Source organism: Gadus chalcogrammus, chromosome 2 (genome assembly GCF_026213295.1).
Source record: "Gadus chalcogrammus isolate NIFS_2021 chromosome 2, NIFS_Gcha_1.0, whole genome shotgun sequence".
NCBI lineage: Eukaryota > Metazoa > Chordata > Actinopteri > Gadiformes > Gadidae > Gadus > Gadus chalcogrammus.
The window spans coordinates 19802378-19823317 of NC_079413.1; the positions used below are offsets into that span (position 1 = coordinate 19802378).

The 20940-nt window shown below is 44.5% G+C and overlaps 1 protein-coding gene across 12 annotated transcripts in view; it reads right to left on the reverse strand.

The window, feature by feature from the left end:
• LOC130397750 (NACHT, LRR and PYD domains-containing protein 12-like) overlaps positions 1-20940 on the reverse strand; it is a 76106-nt gene that overhangs the window by 43891 nt on the left and 11275 nt on the right. For 3 of the 12 annotated variants that reach the window (XM_056604876.1, XM_056604874.1, XM_056604873.1), the window contains exons 2-8: positions 20566-20662; positions 20344-20460; positions 15932-16027; positions 15741-15857; positions 14781-14891; positions 14203-14269; positions 13799-14027 (exon numbers count right to left, since the gene is read on the reverse strand). In XM_056604876.1, coding sequence (XP_056460851.1) covers positions 13799-14027; positions 14203-14269; positions 14781-14891; positions 15741-15857; positions 15932-16027; positions 20344-20460; positions 20566-20648 — 820 coding nt within the window. In that variant the 5' untranslated portion in view covers positions 20649-20662. Of the gene's footprint in view, positions 158-716; positions 891-2329; positions 2504-3539; positions 3711-5183; positions 6967-13798; positions 14028-14202; positions 14270-14780; positions 14892-15740; positions 15858-15931; positions 16028-16876; positions 16888-20343; positions 20461-20565; positions 20663-20940 lie in introns of those variants that run through there. The other 9 variants (XM_056604871.1, XM_056604868.1, XM_056604875.1 and 6 more) reach the window with 8 other exon arrangements.

Here is a 20940-nt window from a genome sequence, read left to right on the forward strand (position 1 = left end):
CCAGCGTGGATCCTCCAGTCCAGCAGAGAGCAGCGCAGCTCCAGAGTCCCCTGGGTGATTGTAGCTCAAGTCCAGCACTCTCAGATGGGAGGGGTTGGAGCTCAGAGCTGAGGCCAGAGAAGAACAGCCTTCCTGTGTGACCAGGCAGCCAGACAAGCTACACACACACACACACACACACACACACACACACACACACACACACACACACACACACACACACACACACACACACACACACACACACACACACACACACACACACACACACACACACACAATTTATTGTATCTGGTTGAGAGCAGTTTCTACTAAAGTAACCACATTTATAAAGTGTATTCATTCAACATTGAAGACAAGTAAAAGCTTTATTGATACTTCATGGAGACAAAGCTGTGTCACCCTGAGAGTCTGAGAACAGGAAGAGGAAGTGGGGAGATGACATCACAGACAGCAGAACTGACTTCACTTGGATGTGACAGGATCTTAAACAAATGCTCCTTTCTCAATAGCTACAACTCAATGAGATATTGTTTGGTTAGAGTCAGGAGAAGTCTGCTGTGTTTGGTACGCTAAGACCGTTTCTTCACAGGTTCTAACATTGTGTAGAACCAGGGAGTGTTTTGTCAGCAGAGAAAAGAGCAACAGAAATGAGGCAGGAGCAGCACTTACTGGAAGCTAGAATAACCAGTTTGAAGAAGAGGCTGACAACTGACCTGAGAGTTTCCAGTGTACAGTGTGGACTCCCCAGTTCAGCAGAGAGCAGCTTCACCCCTGAATCCTGCAGATCATTGGTACTCAGGTCCAGCTTTTTCAGACTCGAGGACTTGGAGCTGAGAACTGAGGCCAGAGCTTCACAACATCTCTCTGACAGATCACAGCCATTGAGGCTGCATACACAATAAATAGAATACGTTAGGAACTGTGATTAATTTTGCATTTGAAATTTGTTATTAGAAATGTTTTATTAGTTTACCTAAATGTCAATACAGTAGATCTTCAAAATATGACTAATTTAGAATTCAGATAACTAAAAATTCAGCAAACTCCAGAAAATGTCCATAAAAATACTCAGTTCTAAGAAGAAAAAAATATTTAACTTTACTCTAAAGTCCACCTTACTGTCTATCTACATGATTATGAATAGAATAGGAATATAATAATACAGACACCTTATACCATCATTAAGAAACTGAATCCAAGGTACACCTTTTACTGTCATGGCAACACAAATAGAGTGAGATTGAGGTCTTGTGTTTGATAAGATGAGTGGTAATGGCGCTGCGATGCACACAGACTGCCAAGGTTTATTTCAGTGCTGGGTTAAATATCGGCTGTATTGCAGCGCCAGCTTGATCGCTCTATTGGGAAACACAATCCATTTAAGTTCCCCTGAAGACACTCTGCTTTAATCAGAAAACTAAAACACTGGTTTGTACTTTGTGCAAAGTTTCATTTAAATGTCACCGCAGCACCATTCAAGAGCATGTAAAGAAATGAAAGAAAGAATTCAGGATGACCCAGAGAAGAAGATTAATCCTAATTGGATTATATTATCCAATCTGAAGCCGGTTATTATAAGTAGGTATTTGATTGAGGAGGAGGAGGAGGAGGAGGAGGAGGAGGAGGAGGAGGAGGAGGATAAAGAGTTGGTTAGTGAGGAAAGAGATGTCGCGGCGCTGGTGGTAAAAACAGAAACAGACCCCCTATCAGTGCTTACGTTAATTTGTAAAGTGGGAGGTCCCGGAGCGCAGAGGGGGGGTGGATCCAGTGACTCAAAACGGGGGTTGGTAACGGAATACACTGCCTACGTAGCTTCTCCGACTAAAAAAACCTAAACAACGCTGTGTGTACATCCGGGCAATGTTTATTTTATTTACAGAACGTCCATGGGTGGGAAATGTAAAATAAAAGAATACATGGCAACAATCGTTTTCACAAGCAGCAATTATCTATGAGACTATTAAATGAACCATGATCAACGGATTGCTGCGTGCGCGCCGCAGTGCACCGGCTAAGACATGCACACTGCCGTGCACCGACAGTAATGTGCACGCCGCGGTGTACGGACCCGGACCGCAAGGTGCGCGCCTCAGCTTGTATTTTGGGTTAAACAATGTTGCTTTGACGTTGTGGATTCGAAAATAATCCATTGTTTTACCGTTAATATCAATCTAAATTAATCCACTGCCAAATATGGATCTTGTTAAAACTCAGACGTGAGATTTTACTGGGGCACAGCAGATCAATACTGGGGCACAGCAGATCAATACTGGTCCTCTGATGGGAAAATTGTGGTGGAACTGTTTGACCATTGAGTGAAACTAACCTGAGAGTTTCCAGTGTACAGTGTGGACTCCCCAGTCCAGCAGAGAGCAGCTTCACTCCTGAATCCTGCAGATCATTGGTACTCAGGTCCAGCTTTTTCAGACTAGAGGAGTTGGAGCTGAGAACTGAGGCCAGAGCTTCACAGCATCTCTCTGACAGATGACAGCCATTGAGGCTGCACACACAATAAACAGAACACGTTAGGAACTGTGATTCATTTTGCATTTGAAATTTGTTATTAGAAATGTTTTATTAGTTTACCTAAATGTCAATACAGTAGATTTTTTAAATATGACTAATTTAGAATTCAGATAACTAAAGATTCAGCAAACTCTGGAAAATGTCCATAAAAATACTCAGTTCTAAGAAGAAAAAATTATTAAACTTTACTCTAAAGTCCACCTTACTGTCTGACTACATGATTATGAATAGAATAGGAATCTATAAAACAAACACCTTATACCATCATTAACACAAATAGAGTGAGCTTGAGGTCCTGTGTTTGATAAGATGAGTGGTAATGGCGCTGCGATGCACGCAGACTGCCAAGGTTTAGTTCAGTGCTGGGTTAAATAGCGGCTGTATTGCAGCGCCAGCTTGATCGCTCTATTGGGAAACACGACCCACTTGAGTTCCCCTGAAGACACTCTGCTTTAATCAGAAAACTAAAACACTGGTTTGTACTTTGTGCAAAGTTTCATTTAAATGTCACCGCAGCACTAGAGCTATTCAAGAGCATGAAAAGAAATACACTATTCAGGATGACCCAGAGAAGAAGATGAATCCTAATTAGAGTATATTATCCAATCAGCAGCCGGTTATTATTAGTAGATATTTGATTGAGGAGGAGGAGGAGGAGGAGGAGGAGGAGGAGGAGGAGGAGGAGGAGGAGGAGGAGGAGGAGGATGGAGAGTTGGTTGGTGAGGAAAGAGATGTCACGGCGCTGGTGGTGAAAACAGAAACAGACCCCCTATCAGAGATAACGTTAATTTGTAAAGTGGGAGGTCCCGGAGCGCAGAGGGGGGGTGGATCCAGTGACTCAAAACGGGGGTTGTTAACGGTATGGGTATACACAAAAATGGACCTTGTTAAAACTCGAACGGGAGATTTTACTGGGGCACAGCAGATCAATACTGGGGCACAGCAGATCAATACTGGTCCTCTGATGTGGAAATTGTGGTGGAACTGTTTGACCATTGAGTGAAACTGACCTGAGAGTTTCCAGTGTACAGTGTGGACTCCCCAGTCCAGCAGAGAGCAGCTTCACTCCTGAATCCTGCAGATCATTGGTACTCAGGTTTAGCTCTCTCAGACTAGAGCTGGAGCTGAGAACTGAGGCCAGAGCTTCACAGCATCTCTCTGACAGACGACAGCCATTCAGCCTAAACACACAATAAACAGAACACGTTAAAGTTACTTAGATCTTTTAATTTCAACATAATGAAGGACTTGTGTTGAAAATCTTTGATTTGAGTCGATGTCTTATTAATTTAACTAATCTATACATTAGATCTTTTTGTTTATTCAATATTGGAGTTTTTTGCAGTGTTTGAGACTCGTATAGTAAATAAATTTTACTTTTTATTGAAGTATCATGTATTTTTTGTGTTGTATTGTAATACATGCTATAGTTCATCTACAGAGATGTTTTGTTTATTAGGGTTACAACCAGCGGCGGTTACATGGGGAGGGGGCTAGCGGGGGCTTGAGCTCCCCTGAAACAGGCCAAGCCCCCCCTCCCAAAACCCCAAGTCATTTTGTTATGACTAATATTTAATTCAATTTTAAAATATGTTTTTAATAATAATGTGGCGAGAAGCACGGGAACGACCAGACAGGAGCCTTTGTTATAAGAGTCTGACACTCTCGTGTCCCATTATCCACACTACCCTGAGAGAGACTTTATGTAAACACACACACACACCTGAAACACACATCCTATCGCCCACAACCACGACTGCCTCGGTGCCGCCGACCCTCCCAGGATCAAATGCGACACGTGGTGAAGCCGGCCATGATCGCCACAATAATATAATAATAATATATATATTTAAATATATCATTAATGAAGACATCGAACTGACTTATATGTAACAAAACTGAACGATGAAATCATATTTTTCATTTGTGTAAGTGTTGATGACCGTTGCTGCTTGTTGTGTGATTTGATTGGTTGATTCGTATCATGTTGTAGTGTGTAGTAATATTTTTTGCGTCAAAATATATCAGCCTCTGCTATAAACAATCTAGCCCCCGTAGCTCCTGCAATCATAATTATTTGGTGCCGCTACTGGTTACAACGAATAAGTAAATGCTTAAATATCATTTAGCTGGGCTATCTCTACAAAGGATTAAGTACTCTCCTCCTTTGTCTCCTCCCTCTCTCTCCTTATTCCCTCTCACTCGTGACCTCTCACCCTTCCCCCAGATGACCCGGACGTCTCTGTATCAACACATCCTAACGGTTAAACCCAAACAGTGTCCATATAACCAAACGTAGTGAACACGGTTAAAATGTTTTAAAATGATGGGTTACCTGTTATTAATAATAAACGTATATTTATGAATCTATCCGTATCAATACTTATTTATACATATAGCTACATATTTAAATACAGCTGTATTTAACTATTATTAAACAATATTCATTTTTTATTTCCTTATTTCTTAATTCATAATAAATAGTTTTTGAGTTTGACTTTTCAACCTTGTTACACAATATAACGTTATGCATATTGAGATACACGTTATAAGATAACCTCGAAAGATGTTTTCTATGTCATCATAACTTTTATATTCTACTATAAGGTATATTGTGTTGTGTGTATTGTGATACATGTTTTTAGTGAACCTACAGAGACGTTTTAGAGGCTTTGACCACTGGCAGCAGCCTCAGAAGACCCTTCTCTGAAGCAGAGTATTTCTTCAGGTCAAACACGTCCAGCTCCTCTTCTGATGTCAGTAGGATGAAGGCCACAGCTGACAGTTGAGCAGGAGAGAGTTTGTATCTGGAGAGACTTCCTGATGTCAGGGACTTTTCGATGTCCTTCACTAGAGAACGGTCGTTCAGCTCATTCAGACAGTGGAACAGGTTGATGCTTCTCTCTGGAGAGAGATCTCCATCTATCTTCTTCTTGATGTAAGACACTGTTTTTGTATTGGTCTGTGAGGTACTTCTTCTCTGTCCCAGCAGACCTCGTAGGACAATCTGATTGGTCTCCAGAGAGAGGCCCAGGAGGAAGCGGAGGAACAAGTCCAGTTGTCCGTTCTCACTCTGTAAGGCCTTGTCCACAGCACTCTGGTAGAGGAGGAGGAGTTTATCTTCCCCAGAGGTGGGTGGTTCTTCTGAGAGCAGATTGACATCGTCGTTGATGAAGGACAGAAAGACATAAAGGGCAGCCAGAAACTCCTGGAGGCTCAGATGGACAAAGCAGAACACCTTGTCCTGGTACATCCCGCACTCCTCTTTAAAGATCTGGGTGAACACTCCTGAGTACACTGAGGCTTCTTTGATATCGATGTGACACTCTGCCAGGTCTGCCTCGTAGAAGATCAGGTTGCCTTTCTCCAGCTGGTTAAAAGCCAGTTTTCCCAAAGAAACAATAATCTCCCTGCTCTCTGGACCCCAGTTTGGATCCATTTCAGCTCTCCCATAGTACTTCCTGTCCCCCTGTATCGACTGAACCCAAAGGAAGTAGCTGTACATCTGAGTCACGGTCTTGGGCATCTCTTCTGTCTGGGATGTTTTGAAGAGGTCCTCCAGAACTGTAGCAGAGATCCAACAGAAGACTGGGATGTGACACATGATGTGGAGGCTTCGTGATTTCTTGATGTGGGAGATGATTGTGTTGGCCAGCGTCTCCTCTCTGAATCTCTTCCTGAAGTACTCCTCCTTCTGTGGGTCGGTGAACCCCCTCACCTCTGTCACCATGTCAACACACTCAGCAGGGATCCGATTGGCTGCCGCAGGGCGTGTGGTTATCCAGATGCGAGCGGAGGGAAGCAGGTCGCCCCTGATGAGGTTTGTCAGCAGCACGTCCACCGAGGACGGCTCTTTGACATCAGTCCAGGTCTGGTTGTTCTGGAAGTCCAGAGGAAGTCGACACTCATCCAGACCATCCAAGATGAAGAGAACTTTGAACCGTTCATATCTGCAGATTCCTGCTTCTTTGGTCTCAATAAAGAAGTGATGAAGAAGTTCCACCAAGCTATACTCTTTCTCTTTCAGTAAATTCAGCTCTCTGAAAGTTAAGAGAAATGTGAAGTGTATGTCGTGGTTGGCTTTGCCTTCAGCCCAGTCCAGAGTGAACTTTTGTGTTACGATGGTTTTACCAATGCCGGCCACTCCAGTTGTCAATATTGTTCTGATTGGTTGATCTTGTCCAGTTAAGGGTTTAAAGATGTCTTCACATTTGATTGGTGTTTCTTCCTTGGCTGGTTTCCTGGAAGCTGTTTCAATCAGTCTGACCTCATCTTCCTTGTTGACCTCTCCACTGCCTCTCTCTGTGATGAAGAGCTCTGTGTAGAAGTCATTCAGACCCGTTGGATTTCCTGCTTTCGGGATTCCCTCAGACACACACATTAACTTCTTCTTCAAATGAGACTTGATTTTATGTTGGCACTCAACAGCAGCAGATCCTACATGAGAATGAACAGAAGACATCAGATAGTGGATGGTGACATCACTTGAAGCATGTTAATATTTCCTGTAAAATGATCAACTTCATAGTATTTACTGACTTCATTACTTGAGGTTCGAGAAGCTGGTTGTAACAAGGAATGGATACATATTTTTTTCTTTTTTGTTTGTTATTTACACAGAAAGATCATTGGTCTAATGATAATAACAATGATAGTGAATCAGTTGAAATTAACTTCATATGCTGATATATAGGGGTGTGACGAGATCTCGTACCACGAGATCTCGCAACCCAGTCGCCAAGAAAAAACGTTGACGTGTACGTTTCCATGAACACTGGAGACGTACTATTACAACGTAAAAACAGCGTGTTATACCTACAGTATCCACGCGTGCCGCTGTGGAGGCGGGTTTCGGGGTTTGGGTTTCACGGCTTTCGCGGCAAATTGTGGACACGATTGTTTAGGGGGGGGGGGGGAGGTAGACTGTTGTTGACCGGGGAGGGGGGGGGGGAGACACGTTTGTTGTGGGGGGGGGGGGGGGGGACACGATTGTAGGGGGGGGGGGGATCACGTTAGTTGAAGGGGGAGGACGACGACGACACGTTTGTTGAGGGGGGGGGAGACACGTTTGTAGGGGGGGGGGGGGCACGCTCAACAACGAGAGTTGGTTTTTATTGAACGCTCGACAACGAGAGTTGGTTTTTATTGAACGAGACTTCAACACGGAACAGCTGCACGAAACGATGGTCACGTCACTCTCGGTGACCGTGTCGACAACAATGAACACACGAACAATGTTAATAGAACAACACACAACCACATAACATCCCGAACCCATCAACCCCACTTAATCCTAACAACAAAACAAGTTAACAAAAGCCCAATTTGTCAACTGACAACCCCAATTCCCAGAATCCCCCGCGGCTCCGGAACACGGTGTAGCTTATATTAATCTTTATTATCCGAATGGGAAATGCAATATTTTAGGACAGATACACCATTAAACGCGTTTCTAATGACATTTCTAGCGAGAAATGTACATTTTCCTTACATAATCATCAGTCAGTGAATGTGTATGATCTTTATTAATCTTTATTATCTGAATGGGAAATGCAATATTTTAGGACCGATTCACCGTTAAACGTGTTTCTAATAACATTTCTAGCGAGAAATATACTTTTTACTTGCATAATCTTCAGTCAGTGATTGTGTCTGATCTTTAGTTTTATAGTTATAAGGATTTGATCGGATCGCTCGCATGTTTCAACGTCAGGTTGTTAGGCTGCTTTCGCTAAACTAGCAGCTCACGTGCTTCCTGCGTTTGTGTTATTAAACTGTTACTTTATGTAACTTTTAATGATATCATCTTGTTAGAAACACGTATATCTGAGAGGCAACCCAGTCGCCAAAAGCATACGTTGACAGTGTACGTTTCGTGAACACTGGATTACGTCGCATTTCAACATAAAATAGCGTGTTATACACACACACACGCACGCACACACACACACGCACACGCACGCACAGACACAGACACAGACACACACACACACACACACACACACACACACACACACACTCACACACACACACACACACACACACACACACACACACACGCACACGGTGCATTTCGCTGCTAAAACAACAACAAAAAAATATTCCCTCAAATATTATTACTAAAGAACCGTTTTCCAAAGAACGAAATGTAAACCAATGCATTCTGAATGGGAGTGTTTCTCCGATTTTTCCATGCTACACAGAACGAAATGTAAACCCATGCAAATAAAGACTTCATGGTCATAATAATTTAAATATCATTAATCTCCTGAGTGTGTTGGGTGGTATTCTATTTTTTTCAACGGGGCTGGTGCCGTCTCCTTTTGACCTTTTGACCCCAGACTTCTGGGGGAATAGCTGAATCAATTCATTAGTCAATCAGAAGCATGTAAATATCTTCCCGGTGGCGTAGGAGAACGAACAAGGTGTCCTTCAACATCTACGCTTCCAGGCGATTGCAACGGTGCCACACATGAGCATATTCGAACATGTTTAATGGTAGTAATTAGCTGTCGAAATTGGAGGCCTTAATCAATAATGAGCAGCTATTGATTTGCTTCCCGATAAAAAATTGTGACAAATGACATGTTATTTAGCATCTACACGTTGAGCTGAGTCCAATGACACCAAGCATGACACTCTAGCTAATGGTAACATGTATTTTACATGGTACACCTAGGTCTAGGACATGATCTCGGTGTAGAAAGAGGGCGAGCTTGATCTCATTGGACTCAGCTTAACGTGTAGATGCTAATTAACATGTCATTTGTCAAAAATCTCCATCGGGAAGCAAATCTATTGCTGGTCATTATTGATAAAGGCCTCCAAAATCGACAGCTAATTACTACCCCGAAACATATTCAAATATGATCATGTGTGGCACTGTTGCAATCGTCTCGAAACATAGATGTCAAAGGACACCTTGTTTGCCCTGTTGCACGACCGGGAAGATATTTTCATACTTCTAATGGATTGATTCATATTTTAAGGTTCTCGGAGTGAGACTTTAAGCGGCTGCAGCAGAAGTGTTGAGACGAAAGATGATATCAAGACATTAATAGAATATTCCCATTCACATTATGATTCTTCGTCATAACATCCGACCAAACATCCTTTACATTCATCGAGCGAAGATTATGAAAGTCCAGGCCCCCCCTTCCTGCACTCGGGGTCCGACCGGGCCAAGTTTCGGTGCGGGGGTCCCAGTTAGGCCCTAGAATATGGTATTCAAATTTCAGGGCGGTAGGACCTTCCTATTTCAAAAACTGTTTTTCCACCACATTCTGAACCATTAGGTCTCGCAGGCAACACTTCTGAAGGGGCTTTATCCAAATGACAGTCCATTTGGGAAAACTTTTTTTCTCTATGGGCTAGAACTACAAATCTTGGATATGTCGTTCTCGGGGCCCCGGGAAATGTGTGTAAACATTTTAGCATCCCTAGCTATCTCGAAAAGGCCGGAAAAGGGGCGTGACCTCCAACAGTACAGTCAATGTACATAAGACAGAGGTTAGTTTCTAGGCCCCATTTTTTGCGGGATGGAGGTGTACATTTGTGGCTTAATGTGTGTAGACACAGCTGTCCTGTGGCCACGTCTTTGTAGTCTGGGGTCAAAAGGTCAAAAGGAGCCGGCACCTCGCCGCTTATGAGATAACAAAAAGTGAATCTGTATTTCTCTCATAACATTTTGTCATTATTGAAGAGAGGCCTGATTCTCAGATATGCATGTTGGACTGTTAGGGTATAGGTCTGGGAAGAACTTCAGGCCAAAATCTTGCAAGCGAGCCGCTGGGTGCAGGTGCAACGAGATGGAGCACTTGCTGAGTCATTTCCTGTAGGGCTGGAGCCACAGGTTGAAGCGTATGCGTCCTTTGAAACCCCCTTTGATATATAAGAGATATATATATAAGAGACCCCAAGGTACAGTTTACTTAAATGTTCTCGCCTCAGTCACCTATTGCATCACTTCCTTTAGGGCTTCGGCCTCCTAATTGATCATTGTAGTATAATTGAATGCCCTCTTTCATATTATATGATACTTCCACCACTGGGACGTGGCAACAACTCTCCAAATCCATATGGGGAGGGGGGGGGGTGCTTTTGGACAGTAGGGGTGTACACTAGACATAAATAGGAAGCAAACTCAGGAGAAGGAATGACCTCTCACAAATATTTATTGAATAAATTGTTTCAAATAACCCTGCCTCGTTAAATCAATGAACTTGGTGTTTTGCTTTCAAAAATAGGTTATAGAAGAAGTCTAAACTGCAGAAAATAAAAACATCCAAGCTGCCTTTTAGGATACCTCGGAATATCTGTCTATTTTTTAACCGTCGGACCCCAGTTTACGACAAAAACAACACAATTTACGGCAGCTCCTTTGCCGCATGGTTTTTAGAGCCATGTAAGGATTAGAGGGGGCGGTCGATAGCAACCACCATAGCAACCATGACGGTCAAGTGACTGGATGCAGCCCCGTTGAAAAAAATAGAATACCACCCAACACACTCAGGAGATTAATGAAATTTAAATTATTATGACCATGAAGTCTTTATTTGCATGGGTTTACATTTCGTTCTGTGTAGCATGGAAAAATCGGAGAAACACTCCCATTCAGAATGCATTGGTTTACATTTCGTTCTTTGGAAAACGGTTCTTTAGTAATAATATTTGAGGGAATATTTTTTTGTTGTTGTTTTAGCAGCGAACTGCACCGTGTGCGTGTGTGTGTGTGTGTGTGTGTGTGTGTGTGTGTGTGTGTGTGTGTGTGTGTGTGTGTGTGTGTGTGTGTCTGTGTCTGTGTGTCTGTGTGTGTCTGTGCGTGCGTGTGCGTGTGTGTGTGTGCGTGCGTGTGTGTGTGTATAACAAGCTATTTTATGTTGAAATGCGACGTAATCCAGTGTTCACGAAACGTACACTGTCAACGTATGCTTTTGGCGACTGGGTTGCCTCTCAGATATACGTGTTTCTAACAAGATGATATCATTAAAAGTTACATAAAGTAACAGTTTAATAACACAAACGCAGGAAGCACGTGAGCTGCTAGTTTAGCGAAAGCAGCGTCCCTATTCCTAACAACCTGACGTTGAAACATGCGAGCGATCCGATCAAATCCTAATAACTATAAAACTAAAGATCAGACACAATCACTGACTGAAGATTATGCAAGTAAAAAGTATATTTCTCGCTAGAAATGTTATTAGAAACACGTTTAACGGTGAATCGGTCCTAAAATATTGCATTTTGCATTCAGATAATAAAGATTAATAAAGATCATACACATTCACTGACTGAAGATTATGTAAGGAAAATGTACATTTCTCGCTAGAAATGTCATTAGAAACGCGTTTAATGGTGTATCTGTCCTAAAATATTGCATTTCCCATTCGGATAATAAAGATTAATATAAGCTACGCCGTGTTCCGGAGCTGCGGGGGATTCTGGGAATTGGGGTTGTCAGTTGACAAATGGGGCTTTTGTTAACTTGTTTTGTTGTTAGGATTAAGTGGGTTTGATGGGTTCGGGATGTTATGTGGTTGTGTGTTGTTCTATTAACTATTGTTCGTGTGTTCATTGTTGTCGACACCGTCACCGAGAGTAACGTGACCATCGTTTCGTGCAGCTGTTCCGTGTTGAAGTCTCGTTCAATAAAAACCAACTCTCGTTGTCGAGCGTGCCCCCCCCCCCCCTACAAACGTGTCTCCCCCCCCTCAACAAACGTGTCGTCGTCGTCGTCCCCCTTCAACTAACGTGACCCCCCCCCCCCCTACAATCGTGTCGTCCCCCCCCCCCTCAACAAACGTGTCTCCCCCCCCCCCCTCCCCGGTCAACAACAGTCTACCTCCCCCCCCCCCCCCTAAACAATCGTGTCCACAATTTGCCGCGAAAGCCGTGAAACCCAAACCCCGAAACCCGCCTCCACAGCGGCACGCGTTGATACTGTAGGTATAACACGCTGTTTTTACGTTGTAATAGTACGTCTCCAGTGTTCATGGAAACGTACACGTCAACGTTTTTTCTTGGCGACTGGGTTGGATCTCGCGAGATTAAACTCGACCATATTACCCGTCGCGTTAAAAATCTGTCTCGCGAGATTTCTGAGCGATCCAAACTTCTATTTGTGGCCTGTAGGGGCAGTAATGCGCCTTTGATACGTCTAGTCTGCCAGAACCTAACGAAGGAGAAGGAAAAGAAGAAGAGGAGGAGAAGGAGGGGAAGCAGGGGAAGCAGCCATAGGCAGCCAGAATGACGTCGGAAAATACCTGTATTACCGTCGAAGATGCCCCCGCCACTTTTAAATGATTTATTTGGCAGCATTTTGGGTACCCGGCGGAAATTATGAATGGTAGTAGAGTGACTGATAAGACACGGACAATACCAAGTTATCAGTGACATACTTGGTCAGACTCTGTTTGCACTATTTGCACTCTGTATTGATGGAGTAGAACTTTGATTTGGTTTTGCACATAGTATTGTTTGGACTTGAAAAAAAAGAGAATTATTTAATTTAATTTATTTTACTTCAACTTTTATAAATTTTAGTTTTAGTTTCAATTTCATGAATGTTAAGAGTTATAATAAAACATTTCAAAATGCATGTGCAACTCGGTTAAATAAAAGTCTGTTGGTCCAGTCATATATTTTGTCATTGTAGTTTTCTTAAAATCTCGTCTCGTCTCGATCTCGTGAACTGAATATCGTGTCTCGTCTCGTCTCGTGAGCTGAGTGTATCGTCACACCCCTATAACAAGATAGTGATGCATCTCTTCCACTTATTCCACTTATAGTTATTCTGCTGTTGATTTGCCATTTATTGTTTAACATTCTTTATCCTGATGGACGCACCATAACCTTTCATATCTGGATCAAACCATTTAACTTCATACCCCACAATAACACTGAATATCTGGATCAAATCATTTAACCTGATACTCCTACAATAACCCTACATATCTGGACCAAACCATTAACCTGATCGAACCACAATAACCCTATATATCTGGACCAAACACTTTAACATGATCGACCCACAATAACCGTTCGTATCTGGATCAAACCATTAAACCCCCAAGAAGAAAGATATCTCCACATTGATGAATTATAAATGAAGAAATCTCTTAACACTAAATTAGATTATGTTATTTAGTCTGAACAGAACAAATAAGAGTCTCATACTACTCTAAATATACATTTTCATTGTTTTCAAGATAAGAGTCTTCTGCGCTTCAAAATAATTGTCTCCTCTGTCTTCAAAATAAGAGTCTCTTACCGCCCCACAGTGTGTCGGCCAGTTCCTCCTGGTTCATCTCCATCAGGCAGAGCTTTGTGATGTCCACCACTCCCTCTATGGCGCGCCTCCTCTGCTCCTCCTTCTTACCATCCACCTCCTCCTCCTCCACTCTCTGACCCTCTGAGCATTGTGGGTAATCTGAGAAGAGATCCCTCCAGAGCTTCTTCAGCTCCTTGTCTAGGAAAGCGTGTGCGTTCTCCTCAGCCCTCTGGAACAGAACAAACATCAAGGAGAACTTTACTCTGAACTCACTGAGGTCATCAGAAGCATCTGTCCTGGATTCACATCCCGCTGGTCTAAAGAGGGAAGCCTGGAGACTATGAGCACCACAAGAGACAAGCTTTCTAATGATCATGTTGAGCTGAAGGGCGTCATTTACACACCTTGATCAGCTCTGTTTGATGCTGCTGTTCAAACTGAGCACTGGTAGCCTTTGACCTCTCCTGGTGTCTGTAGAGAACACACACACACACACACGCACACAGAGGATCTATTATATTTATAAATATATAGATATCGTTTTTATCTTCTGTTAACACACTTTATATCACTGCATTTAGTAAAGCGTGTGACTCCTTGTGTCAGGGCTCCCTCTAGAGGTGGAGAAGGAGATGACAGTGTGTGCTACCTGAGACCAAAGGTGCACAGCTACAAGCCAGGCAGTTATTGAGTGAAGTTTGAGAAATCAGTGCGAAGAACAGTTAATCAACTGAATCCTGAATCTACATTTGGTCTTTGCTTATTATCACTCACTCACACACACACACACACACACACACACACACACACACACACACACACACACACACACACACACACACACACACACACACACACACACACACACACACACACACACAAAAACACACAATCAATTGCATTTTTCCCGACTTGTAAACATAAGTATCGATTTAGTCTGATAACAACGACACGGTCCGTTTTCATTGTCTGAAACTCCTACCTCTCCTCTATGGAGGGGCGTCCATCTTTCAGGTCAGGAGGTTGAGAGTGGCCACTCTTCATGGAGACACAGCTGGGTCCAGGGGAGTCTGCTCTCATCTGCTGCTCTGGGCTTCAACACAACAAACACAGCTTTTACTCAGACTGCAGTTTTTATGCTGACAAGATAATTCTTCTTACAAGGCAGTTTTAACATGAGAGCATTTAGCTTGTTTCAAGCTTCCAAGTCCTTAATTATCTTGATAAGATCTTAATACTTGTTACGGAGATGTTATTACTGTTTCTGAGTAACCTCATTCTTGAAACTACAGTTACAGAATTATAAATCTGTTTGATCAACACTGATGTATCAAACTGCTGCTTTGTCAAAGTCAGTCTTATTTAAACATGTTATCCTTTCCATCTCTTATATTAAGAACCGACGATGACCAAATGTTAGACCCTATTTTATTGTTTATCTTGACCACAGAACGGCAGTCATGCAGACAAAACACAGTAGAGAACAAAGACAGAACCGTGTTCATATCAGGGAAGCCTTAATGCTCAGTTCAGATTTATTGCTCTGGTTTGGGTGTTCACGTTGCATTTTATGTGGCCTATAAGACGAATCACGTCAAAGTCACCTTAATTACAAGACGACTGTTCAACCTGAGGTCGCATTGAGAGAGATCCCTCTTGTATCTGATTTAGGACCGCATATGAAAGTGGCCCAAACCAGATCAGATCATTGAACGGACCGGATGCATGTGATTGGTGCTTTTCCCGCTGTTCTGGATGAAATCCAGAAATCCATCTGATCGGAGTCACCTTTGTGCAAAACAATTTGGCAGCTCTTGCTTACAGTGTGACGCGGCCAATCACAGCCTTTTACCACCATAACATCCCCCCCCTCCGCCCCCCCGATCCTCCTCGCTGAAGAAGTCCCCCTCCATGTCTGACCGGTCACTCTCTAAGTCCTCACCTCTTCTCAATAGGTTTATTTCCATCCTGAAACCTAACAGGTATACCCATAGAGTGGTCACTCTTCATGGAGACACAGCTGGGTCCAGGGGAGTCTGCTCTCTGCTGCTGGACTCTTCTAGAAAAATAATAACCAGGATTTATGTTTGTTTGATGGATGCTGTGTTTTTCTAATCTCTGATATATACTCACTTTGGTTCAAAACAGTTAATTCTTTCCATAAACCAGTCACTCTTCATGGAGACACAGCTGGGTCCAGGGGAGTCTGCTCTCATCTGCTGCTCTGGGCTTCAACACAACAAACACAGCTTTTACTCAGACTGCAGTTTTTATGTTGACAAGATAATTCTTCTTACAAGGCAGTTTTAACATGAGAGCATTTAGCTTGTTTCAAGCTTCCAAGTCCTTAATTATCTTGATAAGATCTTAATACTTGTTACGGAGATGTTATTACTGTTTCTGAGTAACCTCATTTTTGAAACTACAGTTACAGAATTATAAATCTGTTTGATCAACACTGATGTATCAAACTGCTGCTTTGTCAAAGTCAGTCTTATTTAAACATGTTATCCTTTCCATCTCTTATATTAAGAACCGACAATGAACAAATGTTAGACCCTGTTTTATTGTCTATCTTGACCACAGAACGGCAGTCATGCAGACAAAACACAGTAGAGAACAAAGAAAGAACCGTGTTCATATCAGGGAAGCCTTAATGCTCAGTTCAGATTTATTGCTCTGGTTTGGGTGTTCACGTTGCATTTTATGTGGCCTATAAGACGAATCACGTCAAAGTCACCTTAATTACAATACGACTGTTCAACCTGAGGTCGCATTGAGAGAGATCCCTCTTGTATCTGATTTAGGACCGCATATGAAAGTGGCCCAAACCAGATCAGACCATTGAACGGACCGGATGCATGTGATTGGTGCTTTTCCCGCTGTTCTGGATGAAATCCAGAAATCCATCTGATCGGAGTCACCTTTGTGCAAAACAATTTGGCAGCTCTTGCTTACAGTGTGACGCGGCCAATCACAGCCTTTTACCACCATAACATCTCCCCCCTCCGCCCCCCCGATCCTCCTCGCTGAAGAAGTCCCCCTCCATGTCTGACCGGTCACTCTCTAAGTCCTCACCTCTTCTCAATAGGTTGTTTTATTGTCTATCTTGACCACAGAACGGCAGTCATGCAGACAAAACACAGTAGAGAACAAAGACAGAACCGTGTTAATATCAGGGAAGCCTTAATGCTCAGTTCAGATTAATTGCTCTGGTTGGGCTGTTCACGTTGCATTTTATATGTGGCCTATAATAATAATAATAATAATAATAATAAATTCAATTTATATAGCGCCTTTCAAGGTACCCAAGGTCGCTTAACAAGAGGTGTACACAGGGGGGGGGGGGCAGGTTAAAGGCCATAGGCCTCTAAGAAGAGGTGTGCCTTCAGGAGCTTTTTGAATGACTCCACTGAAGTGGCACAGCGGATATGGAGGGGGAGCAGATTCCACAGAGTGGGGGCAGAGGCGCAGAAGGCCCTGTCCCCAAAGGTCTTGAGTCTGGTGCGGGAGGTTTCCAGCTGGTCCTTAGCAGAGGACCTGAGGGACCGCAGGGGGGTGTAGGGATGGAGGAGGTCAGAGAGGTAACGGGGGGCCAGAGCATGCAGGGACTTGTAGGTGAGTAGGAGGATTTTAAACTTGATCCGGGACTTAACAGGTAACCAGTGGAGTTGCATCAGGATGGGGGTGATGTGCTGCCAGGGCTTAGTGCCAGTTAAAACCCTGGCAGCTGAGTTCTGAACATATTGCAGTCGGTCCAAGGTTTTGGAGGGGAGACCTGTGAGGATGGAATTACAATAGTCCAGACGGGTGGAGATGAAGCAGTGGATGAGTGTTTCAGTGACTGAGTCTGAGAGTGAGGGTCGGAGTCTTGCGATGTTTCTCAGATGGAAGAATGCAGATTTTGTGGTGTTGTTGATATGAGGCTGAAATGACAGGGTGGGGTCAAGGATGACACCCAGGTTGCGGACTACGGGGGATGGGGTGATAGGGCAGCCATCCACTTCCAGCAGAAGATCCCCAACCTTCCTGAGCAGTGACTTGGGGGCCACGACCAGGAGCTCCGTTTTATTGCTGTTCAATTTGAGTAGATTAGAGGTCATCCAGATTTTTAGGTCTTGCAGACAGTTGATTAGTGGGGCCGGTGGAAACTGAGTTGAGGGTTTGGTGCTGATATATAGTTGGGTATCATCAGCGTAGCAGTGGAAACTGAGACCATGATGACGGATGATTTGACCAAGGGGGAGCATGTAAATGGTGAATAATAAAGGGCCGAGCACCGATCCCTGGGGAACACCATGGTTGACTGGTGCCGTGGTGGAGGTGGCATCGTCCAAGGTGACGTATTGTTGGCGGTTGGCGAGGTAGGACTGAAACCAGGAGAGGGCTGAGCCACTGAGACCAATGAGCTCCGCAAGACGGGTGAGGAGGATGGAATGGGATACTGTGTCAAAGGCTGCTGAGAGATCGAGGAGGATAAGAATGGAGATGAGGCCATTGTCGGCAGCAGTGAGGAGGTCGTTAGTAATTTTAATGAGGGCAGTTTCGGTGCTATGGTGAATTCTGAAGCCAGACTGAAGGGGTTCAAAGAGCTCATGGTGGGCCATGTGGTGTTGGAGCTGGGAAGCCACTGCTCTTTCCAGGATTTTGCTTAGGAAAGGAAGGTTGGAGATCGGGCGGTAGTTGTTGGGGTCGTCAGGGTCCAGACCGGGCTTTTTCAGGGTGGGAATGACTGCTGCAGTTTTAAAGCCTGCGGGCACCACACCAGAACCAAGGGAGCAGTTGATGATGGCAGTTATGAAGGGGCAGATAACAGGTAGGCAGGTTTTCACCAGGAAGGTGGGCATGGGGTCCAGCTTGCAGGAGGAGGACTTAGCTCGGGACACTAAGTCGTGCACTTGGTTAGCGTCCAGTGTTGCAAAGGCGGAGAGACCGCACTGCAGGGTGTCGGCACCAAGATGAAGGTCAGTGTGAGACGGTGACGGAGAGTGTTGGAGGAGGTGGTTGTGAATGGTCTCCACTTTGTTGTGGAAGAACTCCAGGAACCGGGAGCACAGGTCCAGAGCGTCAGAGGGTTGGGGAGCGTCAGGGGGGCGCAAGAGACGGTTGATGGTTGAGAAAAGTTTTTTGGGGTGGTTTTGTTGGTTATTGATAAGCTTGGAGTAGTAGAGTATCCTTGCCTTAGAGAGGGCCTCCTTGTATTCCCTGACATGGTCTTTGTAAGCCTCCTGGTGTACAGTGAGGCCAGATGTTCTATAACGCCTCTCAAGCTGGCGGCCAGCTGCCTTCATGAGGCGAAGCTCAGGAGTAAACCAGGGGGCGGGGCGAGAGAGGGAGACCTGCCGGGTTATGGGAGGGGCAACAGAGTCCAGGCTGAGGGAGAGAGCTGTGTTGTAGAGTTCCACCAGACCGTCCACAGTGGTGTTAGGAGGGGGTGTGGCCAGGTGGGTCGCTAGGGCGGTAGACAGCACAGAAGTGTGCACCTGTTTCGTTTTCCGAAATGTGATGGTACGTTTGCTGGGGAGACGGGGTGTGGGCACAGAGACAGAGAAAGAAATGGCAAAATGGTCTGATATTGCCAGGTCTTCACACTGGAGGTGGCCAGGGGTGGTTCCAGTGGAGCACACTAGGTCCAGGGTGTGCCCTTTGGTATGGGTTGGACCAATCACATGCTGTGTAATACTGAAACAATCCAGAAGTGTCATGAAATCAGAGGCAAATGAGCAGCTGGCTGAATCCACATGGATGTTAAAGTCACCTAGTAGAATGGTGGATGGGTACATAGGGCAGATGGTGGCAAGCAGCCCAGCAAGCTCAGACAGGAAGTGGGTGGAGGCTTTAGGGGGCCGGTAAATGAGGAGAACCTGGAGCTGTGCAGTGCCTGCCAGTGCAAAATGGAGACACTCAAAGGAAGTGGAGGTAACTGGAAATTCCTTGACCTGAATATTGGATCTATGAATAACAGCTAGTCCACCACCACGGCCCAGGCTACGGGGTTTTTGAATGTACGCATAGTCAGGGGGAGTAGCTTGGTTGAGGGTTAGAAAGTCCTGCTGGCTCTGCCATGTCTCTGTCAGACATAGGAAATCGATCTTTTTATCCTGAATAATGTCATACATGAGAAGGGCTTTGTTATTGAGTGAGCGAGTGTTCAGTAGCATGAACGTCTTATAGCAGTAGCTATAAGACGAATCACGTCAAAGTCACCTTAATTACAATACGACTGTTCAACCTGAGGTCGCATTGAGAGAGATCCCTCTTGTATCTGATTTAGGACCGCATATGAAAGTGGCCCAAACCAGATCAGACCATTGAACGGACCGGATGCATGTGATTGGTGCTTTTCCCGCTGTTCTGGATGAAATCCAGAAATCCATCTGATCGGAGTCACCTTTGTGCAAAACAATTTGGCAGCTCTTGCTTACAGTGTGACGCGGCCAATCACAGCCTTTTACCACCATAACATCCCCCCCCTCCGCCCCCCCGATCCTCCTCGCTGAAGATGCCCCCCTCCATGTCTGACCGGTCACTCTCTAAGTCCTCACCTCTTCTCAATAGGTTGATTTCCATCCTGAAACCTAACAGGTATACCCATAGAGTGGTCACTCTTCATGGAGACACAGCTGGGTCCAGGGGAGTCTGCTCTCTGCTGCTGCTCTGGCCTTCAACACACACACAGCTGTTACTCAGACTAATGATGGAGTCATGATGTATCACTGCTGAGCTCTGAGATGGACAACAGTCCCAGACAGAGATCCTCTTCTTACCTCGTAGCTTTGCTCCGGCGGCCATGTTCCCCCGACAGAGTGGTCTTAGAGGTAGGACCCCCCTCCTCTCTCTCCTCATCCATAGTAGACTGGAGACCTGGACACAAACACAACTCCATAAGGTTTCTACGTCCGCTCAGTGTTTATTCTCTGCTTTTATAGGAGCTGTGTATTTCCGGTCCCAGGGGGCTGTTGTCTCTGTTCTCTTTGGACAAGAGGCAGGATGGTCTTTCCTAGACGCAGATTCATCGGCCCTCTCATTCTCAAGGAGGGGGAAGATGTGGAGATTCTGCCCAGAAGTGTCTGATACACTCTTTAATAACTATTCATCATTCCACACACAAGGTCTCAAAGGGCTTCAAAAGTGTCTGATAG